The 19,217-nt window shown below is 46.3% G+C and overlaps 1 protein-coding gene across 2 annotated transcripts in view; it reads left to right on the top strand.

The window, feature by feature from the left end:
* The window catches only part of LOC115090652 (tetraspanin-33-like), a 174,746-nt gene that overhangs the window by 133,619 nt on the left and 21,910 nt on the right, over positions 1-19,217 (top strand). For both annotated transcript variants that reach the window (XM_029600039.1, XM_029600037.1), the window contains exons 7-8: positions 2,909-3,037; positions 15,367-15,528. In XM_029600039.1, the coding sequence (XP_029455899.1) occupies positions 2,909-3,037; positions 15,367-15,528 (291 nt within the window). The remainder of the gene's footprint in view (positions 1-2,908; positions 3,038-15,366; positions 15,529-19,217) is intronic.

Here is a 19,217-nt window from a genome sequence, read left to right as displayed (position 1 = left end):
AAGTATGACGCTAAGAAGTGCACATCTACTATTTGGCACAAGATGTGCACTTTGCATCAATCAATATGAGCATCATATGCCAAAATATGTAGACATCTGTAGCAGACTTGACATTTACAAGTGATCTGAACTTACCGGCCCTGGCTCGTGTGGTGTCCAGGGCCTCATACATCCCTTGAACAAGGCCAGTCCCAGCCGTTGAATCAGGTGCTCCTCCATTGGCATCAGGACAATTGGGCAAAGGACTCCTCCTCCAGTCTGCCACATGTATTTGGTCCTGCTTGCCTCCTTACTCTTCAAATGGATCTTTATGTCCCTATAGCGGTCACCACCTAATCTCCGGCCCTCTTTATTCTGCTGCATCGGGTTATGGCCTGTGTGATAGTATGATTAAATATACAATATATACCTGTTTTTGCTTTTCATAAATATTTATTTAATTAAATCACACACATATAACATATATCATCTAAAATCCCTATATCATTAACACACATACCACATTCACACTCACAGTGTTCCCTATTGCACAAATCCCTTTATACATTAAATACTTATAATACTAAACACTGTATTTCCTATTCCATATATCCCTTTTATATTAAAATACATACAATGCTGTTTATTAATACAATTGAAACAATTGTGAAAAGCAAAAACAGGTATATATTGTATATTTAATCAAGTATGACCAATACCTGTAGGATAGCCCAAATGTTGTGATATATATTTGACCTGTGTGATAGTATGCCATATCTGGCCCTTGGAAGCCCTGGTAATGTTCCAGGACACCAGCGACGAGCTGCTCATTGTCCTCCATGCCCATGCTGAACTTGTAGGCACGTAGACGTGGCCGAGCTGCTGCCTGGCTGCCGGAGGATAGGTTAGCCACTTCCACTTCCGGAGAGCTGTCACTATCCTTACTCTTGTTCCCACTCCCCACTACCCTCCATTCCTCCCCCCTCCTCTACTTGCCCTGACAACTCCCCACCCTTCTGTCCTCTCTGTCTTGCCCAACCTTGCTAAACTCCTCCCTCCACACTCACCTGCCTATATCCTGTTATTGTTTGTAAGGTTTTGGGTGGATCCTTGGACACTGTGGCTGCTGACCACGCCCACGGGGGGAAGTCCCGTGAGGGGCCACAGGTCAGGCTCAGCTTAGGACACACAACACAGATAGATCTTTTATTAACAGTATTGAGGAGCCACCAGAGGTGGCAGTAATGAGCAGAGATGAAGCCCGGCTGGGCTTGTAGTCCCTCAGGGCTCTGGAACAGTGATCCCACAATGGCTGTGCTGTAGTGTAGAGAACCTGAGATAGTGAGTACAATGAAGTATATGCAGGGTTCTGGAAAAGAGCCTCGTTGGTTGAGTACTCACACGGTGGTTTCTCTCGGTAGGGAACACAGGAGCTGAAGTAAAGGCAGGCCATCGAGGAGCGAGTACCTGGTTCCAGGGAAGAGCTCTGAAAGAAGTAGATGGTAACTCACTGATGGTGTAGGCAGCGGTATCTTCCAGGCAGAAGTGAAGTCCAGGCAGCGAGTCCGGGAACATGGGCCCTCGAGGAGGGAGTACCGGTTCCAGACAGCGACCTAAAAGAGAAGAGAGAGGCCCCCGAGGAGCGGGTACCCCAATAGAGTAAGTCCAATAATGGAGAGGCAGAGTAGCTAGGTACAGAGAGCGAATCCCATCCGTAAGGAGTTCACCAGTATGAATACCTGAACCTGTTGCTAACTCGACTAGCTAGCAGTAGTGGAGGCCTTTTGTATCCGGGATGGGTGACATCATCACAGGGGGATGCCCCTGAGGTTCGCGCCAAAGAAAGTATTTGAAGCAGGGCTGTGCGACACGCGCACCCTAAGGCAGCTGGACAGTATGGCATGCAGCACTGGTTTAAAACGCCCCTGGTCTTCTGAATCTCTCCCGAGAAATGAACTGGAGCAGCCAGTGGTACAGCAGTCTTTAAAGTAGAGATGTGAATCGTGTGATCGATCATCTTAACGATCGATTTCGGCTGGGGGGGGGGGGGAGGGAATCTTATCGTCGCGGTTTTGTTTTTTAAAATATCTTGTAAATCGTAAATCGGGGGAGGGCGGGAAAACCGGCACACTAAAACATCCCTAAAACCCACCCCGACCCTTTAAAATAAATCCCCCACCCTCCCGAACCCCCCCAAAATGCCTTAAATTACCTGGGGTCCAGAGGAAGGGTCCCGGTGTGATCTTTTACTCTCGGACCTCCGGTGCGTTGTAGAAATGGCGCCGGCGCTACCTTTGCCCTGTCATATGACAGGAGGGCAAAGGTAGCGCCGGCGCCATTTTGTTTTTTTGTCCCCCGACGTCAGGAGCATAGGAGATCGCTCCCGGATCCCCGCTGGACCCCCAGGGACTTTTGGCCAGCTTGGGGGGGCCTCCTGACCCCCACAAGACTTGCCAAAAGTCCAGCGGGGGTCTGGGAACGACCTCCTAAACTCGAATCGTTTTGCCGTACAGCAAAATGGCGCCGACCGTACAGGCGCATACGTGATTATGGCTTGAGTAGAAGGCAACTCTTCCTTTATGGGAAACCACTGAGATGGATGACATTTGCTGTAGATTGGATTTCTTACGTCAGAACTTCTGTTACAAGAATATTCTGCTTATTCAAACATATTTTCAAAAACTCACTATGCTTTCTTAACAGCAATAATGCACTTAAAACATTTAAGGCCTTTTCAAGTCAATTTTTGTTTTCATCTCTCTTCTTTTATGCTAAATAACATAAATCATAAGGAAGACTGAGCGAAGTAACATTTCATTTATTCTCTCACCTCTGATGTGCTAGTTTTGAACTGCTAGCATGTTGTCTGTAATGTGTGCCATATATTATTATTTTTTGTGATATCTATTACCTTTCTGTTTCATTTTAGTTCCAATGCTGCGGATGGTATAGTTTCATTGATTGGTCGCAGAACCTGTATTTTAACTGCACAGTGGAGAATCATAGCCGTGAGAAATGTGGCGTGCCATTTTCTTGCTGTATCCATGCACCAGGGGAGGTACAGTAAAAATCAACTCACATTGCATTTTGCAAAAAAAATCTAAATTTGCAATCCATTGTGCAAAATTGTTAGCCAAGCAAAATGCCTGGACTTCTATGGCAAAGGCAACAAACCAGCTGCTATCTTTAGGAGTGATTTTACTAATCTATCCATCAGGGTTGGAAATAATAGTGAGATAAACATAGAGGATCCTTAATGACTAAAGGATGGAAATTAAGAAAAAGGGTAACGTGTTAACTGGGGTAACATATATGGAGCAGTGGTTACTATGCTTAGAAGGCATGGAGATGGTAACCTGCATAGAGCTACAACTACTACCCTTAACAGAAGACCCAGGGGTGGGGGACAGCAGGAGGGGTTAACCTACACGGAGCAGCAGTTACCATTAAAAAAAAAAAAAAGCAAATCTTCCTGGACAAACTGAATGGACTATTCATATTTTGTGTTTACTATGTTACTATCAGGTCTATCCTGTAAAGTGCGGCCGCGTTTACCCTGCTCCTAAGCCGCGTTTTACTCACTTTCCGGCCGCGTTATCCCTTCCTGCGATCCCGAATCCACTTTAACCTACTCCTACCGCGTCCTAAAATCCCCGGCCAATCCCTTCCGCATGCGGCATGGATATTGCATGCAAACGAGCGAATTAGCTATTCCCTAGCATCCCGTAACCCGCGCCCCGACTATCGCTATCTTTCCCTGCCGTTTTGTCGCGCGTTTAACCTGCTAACTTACCGCCTACCCTGACCCTGCGGTAGAGGCAGGGGTAAGGGTAGGTGGCAAGCTTTCCCCCAGCCCTCGCTCACCTGCCCCGGCCGCGATCTTGGGTGCCGGTCTCCGGGGCAACCCCAGTCCTCTCCCTCCTCTCGAAGCAAAAAAAAGCGAAAAAACCAAAAGCAAAAAGTAAGTCGCTTCACCGCTGTCACTTCTCCCCTCCTCCCGGAGCAGGGCGCGAAAAGCAGCCTTGCTCCGGGAGGAGGGGAGACTGACAGCGGCGAAGCAAAAAAAAAAAAGCGAAAAAAACCAAAAGCAAAAGCAAAAAGTAAGTCGCTTCACGGCGAAGCATCCCCGATCGGACTTCTCCTGCCTAAACTTACTTTTTTTGCAGCCGTCCGGTCCATCTGAAGAAGGTATCTTCCCCTCCCCAGGGAAGATGGATGCCAGCACGGGGGAAAGCGGCCCCTGTGCATTCAATTGGCTGCTCAAGACGTGACGTCACATGCCGTGACGCCAAACGTCGTGACGTCACGTCTTGAGCAGCCAATTGAATGCATAGGGGCCACTTTCCCCCGTGCTGGCATCCATCTTCCCCAGGGAGGGGAAGATACCTTCTTCAGATGGACCGGACAGCTGCAAAAAAAGTAAGTTTAGGCAGGAGAAGTCCGATCGGGGATGCTTCGCCATGAAGCGGCGAAGTGACTTACTTTTTGCTTTTGCTTTTTTTCGCTTTTTTTTTTTTGCTTCGCCGCTGTCAGTCTCCCCTCCTCCCGGAGCAAGGCTGCTTTTCGCGCCCTGCTTCGGGAGGAGGGGAGGGGGGATTGGCAGTCCCGACTTCCTGGTATCTGTCATTTCAAATGACATTTGAAATGACAGATACCAGCATGGCGTGAAGCATTAGGCCCGCGCAACCAGGATACTGTATAGGCGCTCTATCCAGTAAAATGGGTTGCGCGGGCCTAAGGCTTCACGGGCCCTTCTTAGACGCGGTTTACATTTACATAAAATTAGTGTTCAGGATCGAGCGGTAGGTGTGCTGCACTGTGCGTGCGGCAACCGCGGGTGCCGCAGGCACTAACGCAGCTCTTCCTACCGCTCGGTACTGGATAGTCCTGAAAGTTCTTTACAGTCCCTTGTCTGGCAGTCTGCATTTCAACTTTATGGATCTTCCCATCTCTGCTGGGCATCTTCTTGGTGATAAGCTGTCCATGTGGTACCAGATTCACATCAGTCTTTTAGGTAAAGATGTAAAAGGAGTCAGGATGGTTGGAGACTCTGGGTGTGAAGATAGAGGAACCAAGGGTTTGGCATTGATGATGGCTGAGACTATAACCATCAGAGTGGTCAGAACGAGCACTGCTCATCTTGAAACCCGATTGAAGCACTGTGTTCCTAGGTGTCTTTTACTTGGAACATTGCTCTGGTTACCAATCACCTGAGGATGGATCTCTGCATCCAGTTCAGGATTTACCAATTCAAAGCAGACCATTGAATTTGGTGCTCTTTTGCCAATGCTCCAAAGAAATTCTGTCTTTATCAACCATATAATCTACATTAGATGAGCTGCAGAAACAGATCTTGTGGCATGGTCAGCAGGGTTCAGTTCTTTGGGAATGTAGTGTCACTGTTCTGGCCAGGTTTATTTTCTGATGCATTCAACCCTATTACTCACATATACATAAAACCTCCTGCTCTGACTGTATATATAATCCAGTACCACTTTACTGCCAGTGTAAAATTTAATTATGTCAGATTGCAAGTTTTTCTTTTAGGAACAATTCAGCAATTTCCACTGCTAACTCTGACCCTCACAATTCAAATCTTGGATGGTGTGGCTAGTCTGTGGAGCTAATTTAGCCTTACAAAGGATAAATCCTACAAGAGGCTTACCTTCATTGTCTTTTATTGTCAGGTAGGCCACTGCAACTATTGCATTCACCAAGGTATCTAAAAAGACACAGATTTCCCTGTATTGTGCTGCAGTGAGAAAAACATGCACATATGGAACTTGGAACTGATCAAGAGCTTGTAAGGAGACTTCCTATACCTCCCACTACTCTTTCTTGCTTAAAGGCAGTGGGGTGACTCATTCTTATGACTCTGCTGAAAGCCCTCTTAGCAAAGATTTCCCTTGTGTAGTGACTAGGTCTACAAATCTAAATGGATCACCATTGATAAGATCTCAATCTGGTATGTTTTTTCCGGGATTGATACCTGAAAGGTAAATGTGTCTTTCTTCAGATCCCAGCTGAGTCCAAAGCTGCACTGAATTAGTGGTATGTGGACTCTTAGGTCTAGGTGCTTCATATCTTTTGCATGGTCCCCTAAAGACAACTAATGCTCCAAAGGTTCCACTGGAGAAATCAGAATGTCTAAACAATCCAAATACAAATGAAGATTTCTCTCACAATATTTGTTTGTAAATATTAAATGCTGCTACCAGAGATACTCTATATAGTGATGAAGGACCATCATATAAATGGTGCATTGCTCATGCTTGCACTTCAGAGTGTCTGTTTTGTCAGCAATATTGCCAAAAAGTATTGGTCCAACAAATCTGAATTTTTTAAACTGCAAATAAAATCTTATTTATACCATCTCATGTTACAACATATTGTTTGCAATGCTATTCTTCAAGAAAATAACAGTTTAATTTGACAAAAGTCATCAATTGTAGAAAGAAGGTCTTTGGTATCAAATCCCCGACACATTCTATGTTTTGAAGGAGCTTTGTCCTCTGCGTCAGGGGGAGTGGTTAACCATTTTTAGCAGCATCTAAACAACTGGAATACAGTGGATTTAAATGGAAGCAGTACTCAGTATCACTAATCACAATTCAGCATATTCCTGACATATCATGTTGCAATCACAGAGATGTCAACAGGATAGATATACACAAAAACACTTCTCACTCAACCCTGTTAAATGAGGGAATACCATTCTGCTTGTTCAAACCATGAGGTATTACAGAGTTTAAATTAAAAAATCCAAAATTGTTCTCTGTTATTTAACTGAGCTTCTCTGTCTCTACCTTGCCAGCTTTGGAACACTTGTTCAATAATGTTCACTGTCAAACTCATGATGTTGTGTGATGCAATGCTTGACTATAGGAGCTGATGTTTTCAAAGTAGCTAAACAGCTATGATGTTCATTCAGTCGTACTTTGATGGCCCATTTGGTACGAACTATATATAACAATAAACAATGGCATATAGTAATGTACACAATCCAGGCTGATGTATGTCCCTTTAAAATAAAATTCCGTCCTGTACTGGACTTACCGTACATTGGAATTTACCAATTGGCCAGTTCCTTAGAATTTGTTGACTATGCTCTGATCTTGCTGAATTCAAAGTACAAGCCTGGATTCTTATGCAACAGCTTTTAGACTGAGATTATCCTCTCAGGGTGATTACATTGGCCTATAAAAGAGCTAAATATGTGAACTGCAAGTTACTCCTGTTGTACAAACAGTCCCCTGAGAGTTCCCATTTGAAATGTGTCTTATAATATTCAGATAAATAGATGGCATATAGTTGCGCTTCATGAAATTTTTAAGGAACCTTTGTGGGAGCACTGAGAGGAAGGGATCACTTTGCTGGTAGCTGGAAAGAATCAATAAGTGTTGTGGTCCCGGGCCGTGCCCCGGTCCCTCCACCTACCTCGGGGGCGGCCCGGGCCGTTTCCACCCTTCCCCGGGCGGTTTTCAGTCTTCTTTGGGCCTGCAGGCCCTTCAGCGCGTCTCTCCCTCCTTGGGAGAGACGCCGACGCTCCTGCGCGGCTGGCCCCACCCCCTGACGCGCGCGCGCTGGGAGGAGCCCCATTTAAAGGGGACAGCGTGGGAAATTCTCACTCTGGCCCTGGATGACGTCAGACGCCTTCAGGGGATAAATACCCTGCAGCTAGATCACTCCAGTGCCTTGCAACAAGGTTCCTGGTCTTCGGCCTGCTGGTGCTGTGTTCCTGGTTTGTTCTTCGTCCCGCTTCTGGTCTACCCTCCTCGCTGGATTGATTCTTCAGACTTCGACCCTTGGACTGGCTTTGGACCGCTCTTCGGACTTCGACCCTTGGACTGGCTTTGGACCGCTCTCTGGACTTCGACCCCTGGACTGGCTGCGGACCGCCCTTTGGACTCAGACTCCTGAACCGACCTTTGGATTACCTACGACTGCTGGAGGCGCCAGCCATCTGGAACCCACGACCTGCAGGAGGCGCCTACATCCGGACCATCTTCCACCTTCAGGGAGTCGCCTAAGTCCCAGTGGCCGTGTCCCTACGGGCTCCTCCTGGGGGGACTTCGGCTTACAGGGTGAATCTCCAAAAGTCCCAGAAGCTGGACTCCTAAGGATCAGGGACCACAGGACACAGGACACAGGCATAAAAAAGCTGGAACAACTGGAGAGGAGTATCGAAGAACTGGACCATCTAAGGACAAGGACATCCGCCAAGAGGAGCCGGAGGGAACTGGGACATCTGAAGACTGGGATATCTCAAGACAGGACGGACGAGGACGCAGGATCCGATGAGAGATCAGGAACCAAGGACAAAGACAAGGGAATTCCCAACGAAGAACAGAGTGCCTTGAAGAAGCGAGGATGGACCTCGGAGCCTCCTGGAAAGAATAGCTGGAAAAGAAGAGGAATCCAGGAGCAGACTGGCTCCTTGCGAAGGTGACGAGGGACTGGTGAAGGGCCCTTTTATAGGGCTGAAGAGGAGATGCCCGATGACATCATCAGATGGGGGCCATGAGGCCTTTCCCACCATGGGCACTTTAAATACTCGGAAAAGGCGCGATCTCGTGCCTAGAGAGAGGCAGGACGAGTGACAGCGACGGCAGCGTCCATGCCGCGAAGTCGAGGGCTGGAGGTGGTGCTAGGCCGCGAAACAGAAGTGGGTCGGCAGCGGCTTCCTGCCGAGGGACAAGGGAGCAGAATGGCAGTTCCATGCCGCAAGGAAATCGGCGGCAGAGACGGCGTTGGCAACGGCCTCCAGGCTGCAAGGGAGGAATGGCAGCGGCGGGCTCCGGTCCACGTGGAGACAGCGGCGGCCTGGCAGCAGAGGTGGGAGGCTGTTCGCGGCTAGGCCCGCGAGCAGCATTGCAACAGATACACTGCTGATTTTCCCAACTTCCTGCTGTCTGATCTGCATAAGAGGGGTGAATAAAGGGGAAGAGGGAATCACTAGAATAAAATGGGGAGTGATAAGCATCCAGAGGTTAGGGGGGGGGGGATGTGTGAAAGGGATCGGAAGGTTTTGAGACCACAGAGTCTGGAGGGATTACATGACTAGAGGATCTGAGATGGGGAGATTGAGAAAAAAGGGATGGAGCTGGGGGTTTTGTGACTAGAGAGTCTGGGGGATAGGAGGCTTGTGTGACTAAAGGATCTGGGAGAAGTGGGAGGCTGTGTGAAGGAAAGGCTATGGGATGGAGAATCAAAGGATGAGTGTAACAGAGAAGCTAGATCAGAGTGTGTGTGTGTGTGTGCTAACTTTTACAAAGGAGAGAGAGCAGCTTTTAAACTAGAACAAGGGAGGAAAGACAGTTGCTCAGCAGTGCATTTTTAAAGGGAGGTATCTTCGAAGGATACTAATAAAACAAGAGAGTTAGGGCAACCCAACAGAGGTTCCAATAAAAACAAACATAGTCCATGTGCCTATAAGGAAAGAATCACCTGAGCAAAAGGATTCCAAATTATCCCTATCAACTGAAAAGCAGGTTGTTACACTTTGAAATATCTGTATGCCAATGCCAGAAGACTAGGAAATAAGATAGAAGAGTTAGAGTATATAGCAGTGAATGGTGAGATAGACATAATTGGCATCTTGGAGACATGGTGGAAGGAGGATAACCAATGGGACAGTGCTATACCAGGGTACAAATTATATCGCAATCATAGGGAGGATCAACTTGATGGGGGGGTGGGGTGCTTTATGTACGGGAGGGCATAGAGTCCAACAGAATAAAGATCATACAAGAGACTAAATGCAAAGTAGAATCTTTATGGGTAGAAATCCTGTATGAGTTGGGTAAGAGTAAAGTGATAGGAGTATACTACTGTCCACCTGGCCAAAATGATGAGACTGACAATGAAATGCTAAGAGAAAATCAAGGAAGCTAATCAATTTGGCAGTGCAGTAATAACTGGAGATTTCAATTACCCCGATATTGACTGGGTAAATGTAACATCAGGACATGCTAAAGAGGTAAAGTTCCTGGATGGAATAAATGATTATTTCACAGAGCAATTGGTTCAGGATCCAATGAGATAGGGAGCTATTTTAGATTGAATTCTTAGTGGACACAGGATTTGGTGAGAGGGGCCACTTGGTAATGGTGATCATAACATGATCAAATTTGAACTAATGACTGGAAGAGGGACAATATGTAAATCTACAGCACTAACACTAAACTTTTAAAAAAGGAAACTTTGATAAAATGAGGAAAAAAGAAAAAACTGAAAGGTCAAATGAAAAGGTTAAAGGTGTACAATGGGCGTGGTTGTTGTTTAAATATATCATCTTAGAAGTGCAGTCCATATGTATTCCACACATTAAGAAAGGTAGAAGGAAGGCCAAACGATTACCAGCATGGTTAAAAGGTGAGATGAAAGAAGCTAATTTAGCCAAAAAAATGTCCTTCAAAAATTGGAAGGATCCATTTGAAGAAAATAGGAAAAAGCATAAGCATCATCAAGTTAAATGTAAAACATTCATAAGACAGCTAAGAGAGAATTTGAAACTCATAATAAAAACTTTAAAAAATGTATTCAAAAGCAGGAAACCTGCGACGGAGTAGATAGGACCGTTAGATGATCGAGGAGTTAAGGTCGTTATGGAAAGACTAAACTGGTTACGGAGACAGTTTTTAAGGGTGATGATTCAGATGAATTGAACCAAATCATCGTGAACCTGGAAGATGTAGTAGGCCAGATTGACAAATTAAAGAATAAAAAAATCATCTGGACCGGATAGTATACACCCCAGGGTTCTGAAAAAACTCAAAAATGAAATTTCAGATCTATTAGTAAAAATTTGTAACCTATCATTAAAATCATCCATTATACCTGAAGACTGAAGGGTAGCTAATATAACCCCGATATTTTAAAAGGGCTCAAAGTGTGATCCGGGAAACAACAGACCGGTGAGCCTGACTTCTGTGATTTTGTTCTTTAGAATAGTTTCCACTATTTTTGCTGGCACTGAACATATAGAAAGACATGATTTAATGGAACACAGCAGCATGGATTTACCCAAAGGAAGTCTTGCCTCACAAATCTGCTACATTGTTTTTTGAAGGGATTAATAGACGTGGATAAAGGTGAACCAATAGATATTGTGTATTTGGATTCTAAGAAGGTGTTTGACAAAGTCTCTCATGAAAGGCTTCTAAGAAAACTAAAATGTCGTGGGATAGGAGATGATATTTCTTGGATTGCAAACTGGTTAATAGACAGGAAACAGAGTAGGATTAAATAGTCAATTTTCTAAGTGGAAAAAGGTAAACAGTGGAGTGCCTCAGGTATCTGTACTTGGGCTGGTGCTTTTCAATATATTTATAAATGATCTGGAAAGAGATACGACAAATGAGATGATCAAATTTGCAGGTGACACACAATTATTCACAGTACATTGTCATAAATTGCAGGAGGACCTTGCAAGACTGGAAGATTGGGCGTCCAAATGGCAGATGAAACTTAATGTGGACAAGTGCAAGGTGATGCATTTAGGGAAAAATAACCCATGCTGTACTTACACATTGTTAGGTTTCATATTAGGAGTTACCACTCAGGAAAAAGATCTAGGCATTATACATTGAAATCATTGGCTCAGTGTGCTGCAGCAGTCAAAAAGGCAAACAAAATGTTAGGACTTATTAGGAAGGGAATAATGAATAAAACTGAGAATGTCATAATGCCTCTGTATTTCTCCATGATGAGACTACACCTTGAGTACTGTGTGGAATTCTGGTCGCCGCATCTCAAAAAAGATATAGTTGCACCAGGGAAGGTACAGAGAAGAATGACTAAAATGATAAAGGGGATAGAATGGCTCCCTCTGAGGAATGGCTCCCCCTGTGGAAATGCTAAAGAGGTTAGGGCTGTTTAGCTTGGAGAAGAGACGGCTGAGGGGGGATATGATAGAGGTCTGTAAAATCATGAGAAGACTAGAACAGGTAAATATGAATTGATTATTTACGCTTTCAGATAATAGAAGGACTAGGGAGCACTCCAAGAAGTTAGCACATTTAAAACAAATTGGAGAAAATACTTTTTTGCTCAACACACAATTAAGCTTTGGAATTTATTGCTGGAGGATGTGGTTAGGGCATTAGTTTAGTTTGGTTTAAAAATGGTTTGGATAAGTTGCTGGAGGAGAAGTCCATAAACTGCTATTAATCAAGTTGACTTAGGGAATAGCCACTGCTATTACTGGCATTAATAGCATGGGATCTGTTTAATGTTTGGGTACTTGCCAGGTGATAGTAACCTGGATTGGTCACTGCTGGAAACAGGTGTGTGCTCATTTGCGGGACAAGTCCACGAGCAGCTCTGCTCACCTCCCGACGCGGCCTGGAGAAACCATCATCGCCTGGGCCTTTCTGCCACTTTCACAGCAAGGAGCCGCTTCCTTAGCTCTTGCATGGCTGGAGTGTCGCTCTCCCCTACTACTGCCTGTGCACCTCACAAAAGGATGTTGCCTTTGCCATCCTATGCGGCTTGAAATGCCACCGATACGCCGCTCTTTATGCTGCCTCTTCACCTGACATCCTCTTAGGCGCGTGCGTGTGCCTCTGCTCATGATTTAAAGGGCCTGTGGTGGGAAAAGCTCTGAGTCCTTTCCTGATGACTTCAGCCTGCTTGCCCTATATAAGGACTTTTCAATTTGTGTTCCGGGCCTTCACAAGGAGTAGTTGCTTCGTCCCTGGAGTTCCTGCATCACCTCTTCACTCCAGGAGTCCTCGTAATTCGAGTTCTTTGCTCTTTCAAGGTCTTCATGTTCCTTGTTCTTCATGGTGGGCGCTCCTTCATTCCATTTTCCTGGTCTCTCAATGGTCGCTGCATCATCTTCATGATGTCAAGTTCCTGATGTTCCAGTCCTCATCTCCAAGTCCTGCCTTCAGGTCTTCTCTCATCCACTCCTCCAGGCATGCCAGCATTGTGGTCCACGACCACCCCACAGGTTGTGTACGGTGCCTCATGGCACAAGGCTGTCTTCATAGCTGGTCAAATCTCCGGAAGTCCCTTGTTTTTAAACACCTTGATCCTGTCCCTGGTTCTGAATTCCTGAAACACCGGGGTACCAACCCTGGTTCTGAGTTCCTGAGTCCCTGAATCCTGTTCCTGGTCTTTGGAGCTCCTTGCCCAGCCTCGACCATGTCCAAGTCATAAGTCCAGAGTCTGCATGGTCCGTGACCAGCTATCAGGTTTGTGTAGGGCATGCAGGGGCAAAGGATTCTCCTAGAGTCTTCATCATGTTTCCAGTGCCAAGTTTTCATCGTGTTCCAAGCCCAGAGTCTGCTTCACATTCGGTGTGGTCCACAACCAGCCCATGAGCAGTGTAGGACAGCTGCGGTGCAGGGCTCTATCCAAACCTGAGTCTGAATCCTGAACCTGAGTCTGAACCTAAGTCTTGAGTCTGAATAACCTGTATCTAAGTCTTGTCAAGTTCCTTGTCTGCTGTGCCTTCATCTAGCCCTTGTCTTCAGAGTCATCTACAGTCCTTGATCTCCATCTGTCCTTACGCACAAGCCGTTCCCAAGCGGCAGATCTGAAAGGGCTCGAGTGGCCGGAAGACTACCCCAGAGACCAGCATTGCGTTGATGGGTCTCACTCTTGTGCATGCAGTTTCATGGAGCTTCCAAGTTTTCCAAGTCTCTGAGTCTTCTAGCTTTGTCTAGCCCATGCCCAGATGCGCTCGCTTACCCACAGCATATACCTTGGAGCTTCACCCTGGGGTTGTACCGTGGCCCAAGGGCTCACACTCTCTTCCGATGATGGGGTCTCGAGCCCGCTCGAAACAGAATGCTAGGCTTGATGGACCCTCAGTCTGACCCAGTATGGCAACTTTTATGTTCTTAATGTGTGACAAACTTTTGCGTTGCAGATTGGAGCCTTCTTGTGCAATGGCGGCCCACCATGGTTGGGTCCACCATCACTTAACAAGCCAGCAGCCCAAAAAAGTGTCCCTCTCAAAGCTGCAAAAAATGCCCTGGGGTGCTGCCTAACCCCCTAAAAAAAAAAAGTAGAATGTATCCAACCTAGTGGCAATAGCCCTCTCCCTTCCCCATTCTTTCCCTTAACAGTGAAAAAGGCCCTCATAGTCTCAAGATCTCCCCCAAAATCAAAATAAAATACAATCTCTTGTGTCTAGGGAACACCCCACCCCAAAAATAATGACTCTGATGGTCTACGGGGGCAGGCGGACCCCCATCCCCCACCCTCGTAACCCCTCATACCTCTAAAATGGATCTCCGATAGCCAGCAGGAGTCCGGAGTGTCCCCTAGCTCTGGGCTCGTTAATGCCATTTTTGAAAATGGCACTAATCTGACCATGCCCCATCACATGACAGGGGAAAGGTTTGGGTATCAGACCAAGACCACTTGGCTTAGTTCTGATCCCCGGATATTGCTTCTGTGATGTGGCAAGGTCATTTTGGCATCATTTTGAAACATGGCATCAATGGGCCCAGAGCTACGGGGTGCTCCAGGCTCCTACTGGCTATCAAAAATACATCTTAGAGGTATGGTAGGGGGTTGGGGGTCCACTTGCCCTCCCCCCCCCCCCGACCACCAGGGTCATTTCTTTTGGGTTGGGATGAAGGGAACTTTTATCCACTAAGGGGAGGGAATGGAGAAGGGAGAGGGCCATTGCACTGCTGTTGGACACTTTTTTTTTGTTTGTTTCGGCAGGGGACAATGCTGCAGGGATCACTAGTGACTTCCAGAGTGACTTGTGGCTTTTGTGTGTGTGAGGGGGTGTTTATGATTTTTTGGGCCTCATTATCTTTAGTTTTCCCATGGGATCATCGGGAACCCATATTAGCATCCCGATGCTCCTGTGGGAAAATAGCTACAGCTCCCTGAAAAGTGCTAAAATAATGGGGTTGACTTTTTTCTAAGTTTGCCACATTATTTTATTTATATAGGTTTGCTTGACATGTATTAGGAAATTTTATACATGCAAAACAGATTATTTCGATAGGGGGAGGAAATCTTGTGTTCTATCGCACACTATCAAATAAAAGTGCTGCGCTATGGCGATATCGCATGATAAACAGCATTTAACGAATGTTACATGCTGTTTTCCCCACAATATTGCCTTATCATGGTTTAGTAAATCCAATAGATTGTAAACCCTCTAGGATAGGGAAATATCTAGAGTACCTGAATGTAAACCACTTTGAAGTGCCAAAAAGCAGAATATAAATCAAATATAAATAAATGAACAGCCCTGTTTTGCATAGTCCTTTGTATTTAGAGTAGTGTAGGATAATCTGTTTTGAAAGTCAGAAAATGTTATACTAAATATGAAAAATGTATTTCATGGATTTGTTGCTAAATCATGCAAAAGAACAGACATAATTTAGTTATTTTTTGATTTCTGTTTTGTAGACTGTAATAAATACAATGTGTGGCTATGATGTACAGTCACTAAGCACCAGGGAAGCTGCTAATACAATATATACAACAGGCTGTGAAGCAAGAGTAGCTGATTGGACCGAACACAACTTTACCTTGATAGGAGGAATTGCATTTGGATTAATAATCCCACAGGTACAGAAATGGCTGAAGGTCAGAAATGCCTTGATTAATTATGGTTGTGCACTTACATTTTTATCTTTTCTTTTTTTTGTGATTTATTTTCTTTTGATATTTGAAATGAAAAAAAGAAACAAAATGTGACTTCCTGAACGTACCCAGATCAGTCCAGACAAGCGGGTTTTATTCATCCCTACCAACAGATGAAGGTAGAGAACAAAACAATGGGCACTGCCACATATGAAACTCAGTATTAATATAGCTAAAACAGAAATAATCTTGTTAGAAAGAAAAACAACACCAAATAACATTAACTTGCCGTTTAACTATGAGAATTTTCAAATTAACCTAGCACCTTCAATTAGAGACCTAGGGGTCCAATTAGACCAAGAGTTAACTTTCAAAAACCATATTGCCAACAAAATGAGAGCAGGTTATTATAAACTGCTAATACTGAGGAGATTAAAACTGCTATTAAATTTAAGACTTCAGAACAGTCCTACAGGCATTTAATTTTTTCATCCTCCAATTATTGTAACGCCCTATTTCTTGGACTACCTTATTCCACAATCCAACCATTACAAATCTTGCAAAATTCCGCCGCAAGAATATTGACAGATACCAATAGAAAAGAGCCCATCACCCAAATCCTAAGGGAACTGCATTGGTTACCAGTCGAACAGCGGGTACGATTTAAAACCCTATGTATTCTCCATAAGGCGATACACGGGGATAAGGACAAATGGCTGAAATGCAGCGATATGCTTACATACACCGCAAAGATATTTAAGATCTGCCAATAAAGGCCTGCTATCTATTCCATACATGGTGTCAGCAAAATTAACAGCGATTAGAGAGAGCCCTGTCATTTGCCGGCCCTAAAATCTGGAACAATCTGCCAGTCGACCTATGGTTAGAAACAAATATAGCAATGTTTAAGAAAAAAATCAAAACATGGCTCTTTCAACAGGCATTTAATGAAGGTGAGAACAGAAAATAATATAATGGTTGAGTAACAGCTACTTAACCAAGGAAAAAAATGGACAATGAGTAAGGCATGTTTGTCAGTGGTTGTGGTGTGTGTTTTCTGTTTAGGAATTATTTACACAAATTGTAACTGAATTTAAAAATTATTTAGTAATATTGTTTTATTGATTTTAGTTGATGTATGTTATTATCTGTAAATTAATGTGAACTGATGTAAACCGATATGACAGTTTTACCAAATACCGGTATAGAAATTCCAATAAATAAATAAATATACGAGAGTGCCACCTGCAGTCCCTCAGTATTTCTCTACCTCCAGCAGATGGTAGAGGTGCTAACCCTGCGGTACTGACTGACTGGATATTTTAAGGAAAATTGCTCCCCGAGATGACAGGCTCCTGCAGAAGGGTCGTCCCTCGGGTTGAGCCGGGTGATGCTCCTGGATGCCCCTGGCCAGCTTCAGCCCGCGACCCTGGGACCACTGACAGCCAGTGGTCTGGTTCCCTCGGTGGTTCCGAAGCCCCCCCCGCCTGCCCAGGACAGGGAAGTACCCTTACTTTTTATTTTTGTGCTTTCCTGTGTGTCTGGGCCTTTAAATCTTCGTAAAAAAAAAAAAAAAAAAAAAAATTCACCGGCAGCTGTCTGCTTTTGCAGCAGCAGCCGCATGTGAGCAGGCTGTGCAGCCTAGCAGGCTGAATGCAACAGCAGAAGCATGCGGCACGCTGTGTGGCCTAGCAGGCTGAAATCCTCGGCGAGATCGGGTGCAGGCCGGGCAATAAGTGAGCAGATCGGGGGATCATTCGGAGGAGGGTAGTCCCGGTCGGGGCAGATTCACTCCGGTGGGGCTGGCTGTACTCCCGAACAATCCGTGTGGTTTTCAGTTGCGGCAGCAGCCTGTTCACCACGCCGGCGGGAAATTCCTAGGGCAGTGCGCCCTCTTCAGGGTTTGATAGCTGCCGCGTGGTGCGCCCCTCCCCCTTGTGATCCGGGCCACGTGGAAGCGTGGCAAGCATAGGATTGCCTGTTTGGATTTTTATTTTGCCTTGCTTTATTTCTTGGTGCTTGTTATGACACAAGCAGCTCAGAGAGACCTGCAGGGCCTCTGGTAGCCCGTCAGTCGGCCTGAATGACCTCCTCCTCTGCACGGAGTGTGGGGGATGGGGGGGGGGGTCTGAAAGGCAAGCAAAGCCATGGAGACATTCGCGGACCGTGGCAGCAGCGCTGGGATCACAGGCGGGAGTGGCTATGGGTCTGGATGGTCCCCGCCGCTCCTGTCTCCCATGGTTCAACCTGGTGAAAAAAGATCCGGATGTCTCGGGCCCAAGCAGCCCCAAGCGCCCTTTGGGGGCCCCGGGGGGTTTTCACCTGAATTCGTACTTTTACTGCAAGAGGCCTTCCAGGCTAGGCAGGCAGGTAAGTGCGGTGTCACAGAAGGTCCGCCGGGTTCAGCAAAGTGGGAGAAGGTCCCCCCTAAAGGTTCCGTGGGCCCGCAAACTTTGCCTCCCGTGGGAAGGCTAGCACGATTGGAATCGGACTCGGAAGATTCGGACGAGTCTAAGCAGGAGGATGAGGTCTCCTCGGAGGCCTATCAGGTTGGGGACCCGATTGGGGGTCCCCCTCTGGACCCAGGGGACTCTAAAACTGAACGGGACCTTGGAGGGTCTGGAAGCTGAAGCCGATGATCTGCGGGTGGTCCGGCTTACATCAGGTGTTGGAGGAGCTGAGGATTAAGCTCACCCTGGAGGATTCAGATACTGAAGGGGTTAATCCTGTTCTGGATGACCTACGGAGACCCCCCAGCGCATTCCCAATTCCGAAGAAAATCCAGAAATTGATCAACCGAGAGTGGGATTCCCCTGACTCGGGTCTGCGAGCTGGTAGAGCGATGTCCAAGCTTTATCCGCTTCTGCAGCACCATCTGGACGTTCTCAAGGTCCCGAAGGTGGATGCGGCAGTTTCGGCAGTCACTAAGAAGACCACTATTCCGGTGGCTGGAGCTTCCGCTGTGAAGGATGTTCAGGATCAGAAGTTGGAAGTGCATCTCAAGCGAGCTTTTGAGGTCCTGGGCATCAGCCTGCGGGCAGCGGTAAGTGCAAGTCTGATGCAGCGGACCTGTTTGTGTTGGACCCATAAGCCGCAGGAGCAGTCAGCCTCTGGGACTCTTTCCCCAGTCCAGGCGGCCCGCCTGGAGGCAAGGGTTGCCTGTGGCACAGAAGCCTTGTATGACCAGGTGAGAACCACGGCCCGTGCTATGGTGTCAGTGGTGGTATTAAGATGACACTTGTGGCTACGCAACTGGTCAGTGGATCTGTCATCAAAATTGCACCTCTGTAATCTGCCCTTTCAGGGGAAACTGCTGTTTGGTGAGGACCTCGATCGTCTGATGAAGTCGCTGGGAGAGACAAAGGGCCAGAGGATTGAAAGTCCGGCCAGAAACCTTTCTCTTCTCGACCTCGCTTTCGGGAGTCCAGATGTTTTCATCAGACGAGGCCCTCAGGGGCCTCGGCCCCAAGACAGTGCTCGCATAGGCAACAGTTCTTTCGAGGGGCTGGAAGGTCATCTAGAGACGGATCCACCAGGGTGTGGGTGGCAATAAGCCCTCATAATCGGGCCGATACAGTACAGTGCGCTCCGACAGAACGCACTGTTAACCTGCCATTGGACATGCGTTTTCCCTTACCCCTTATTCAGTAAGGGGCCGAAAACGCGTGTCCAAC

The sequence above is a fragment of the Rhinatrema bivittatum genome, chromosome 4 (genome assembly GCF_901001135.1).
Source record: "Rhinatrema bivittatum chromosome 4, aRhiBiv1.1, whole genome shotgun sequence".
Taxonomy (NCBI): Eukaryota; Metazoa; Chordata; class Amphibia; order Gymnophiona; family Rhinatrematidae; genus Rhinatrema; species Rhinatrema bivittatum.
Note: the sequence above shows the minus strand (reverse complement) of the source record. Positions and strands in the feature narration are given on the sequence as shown.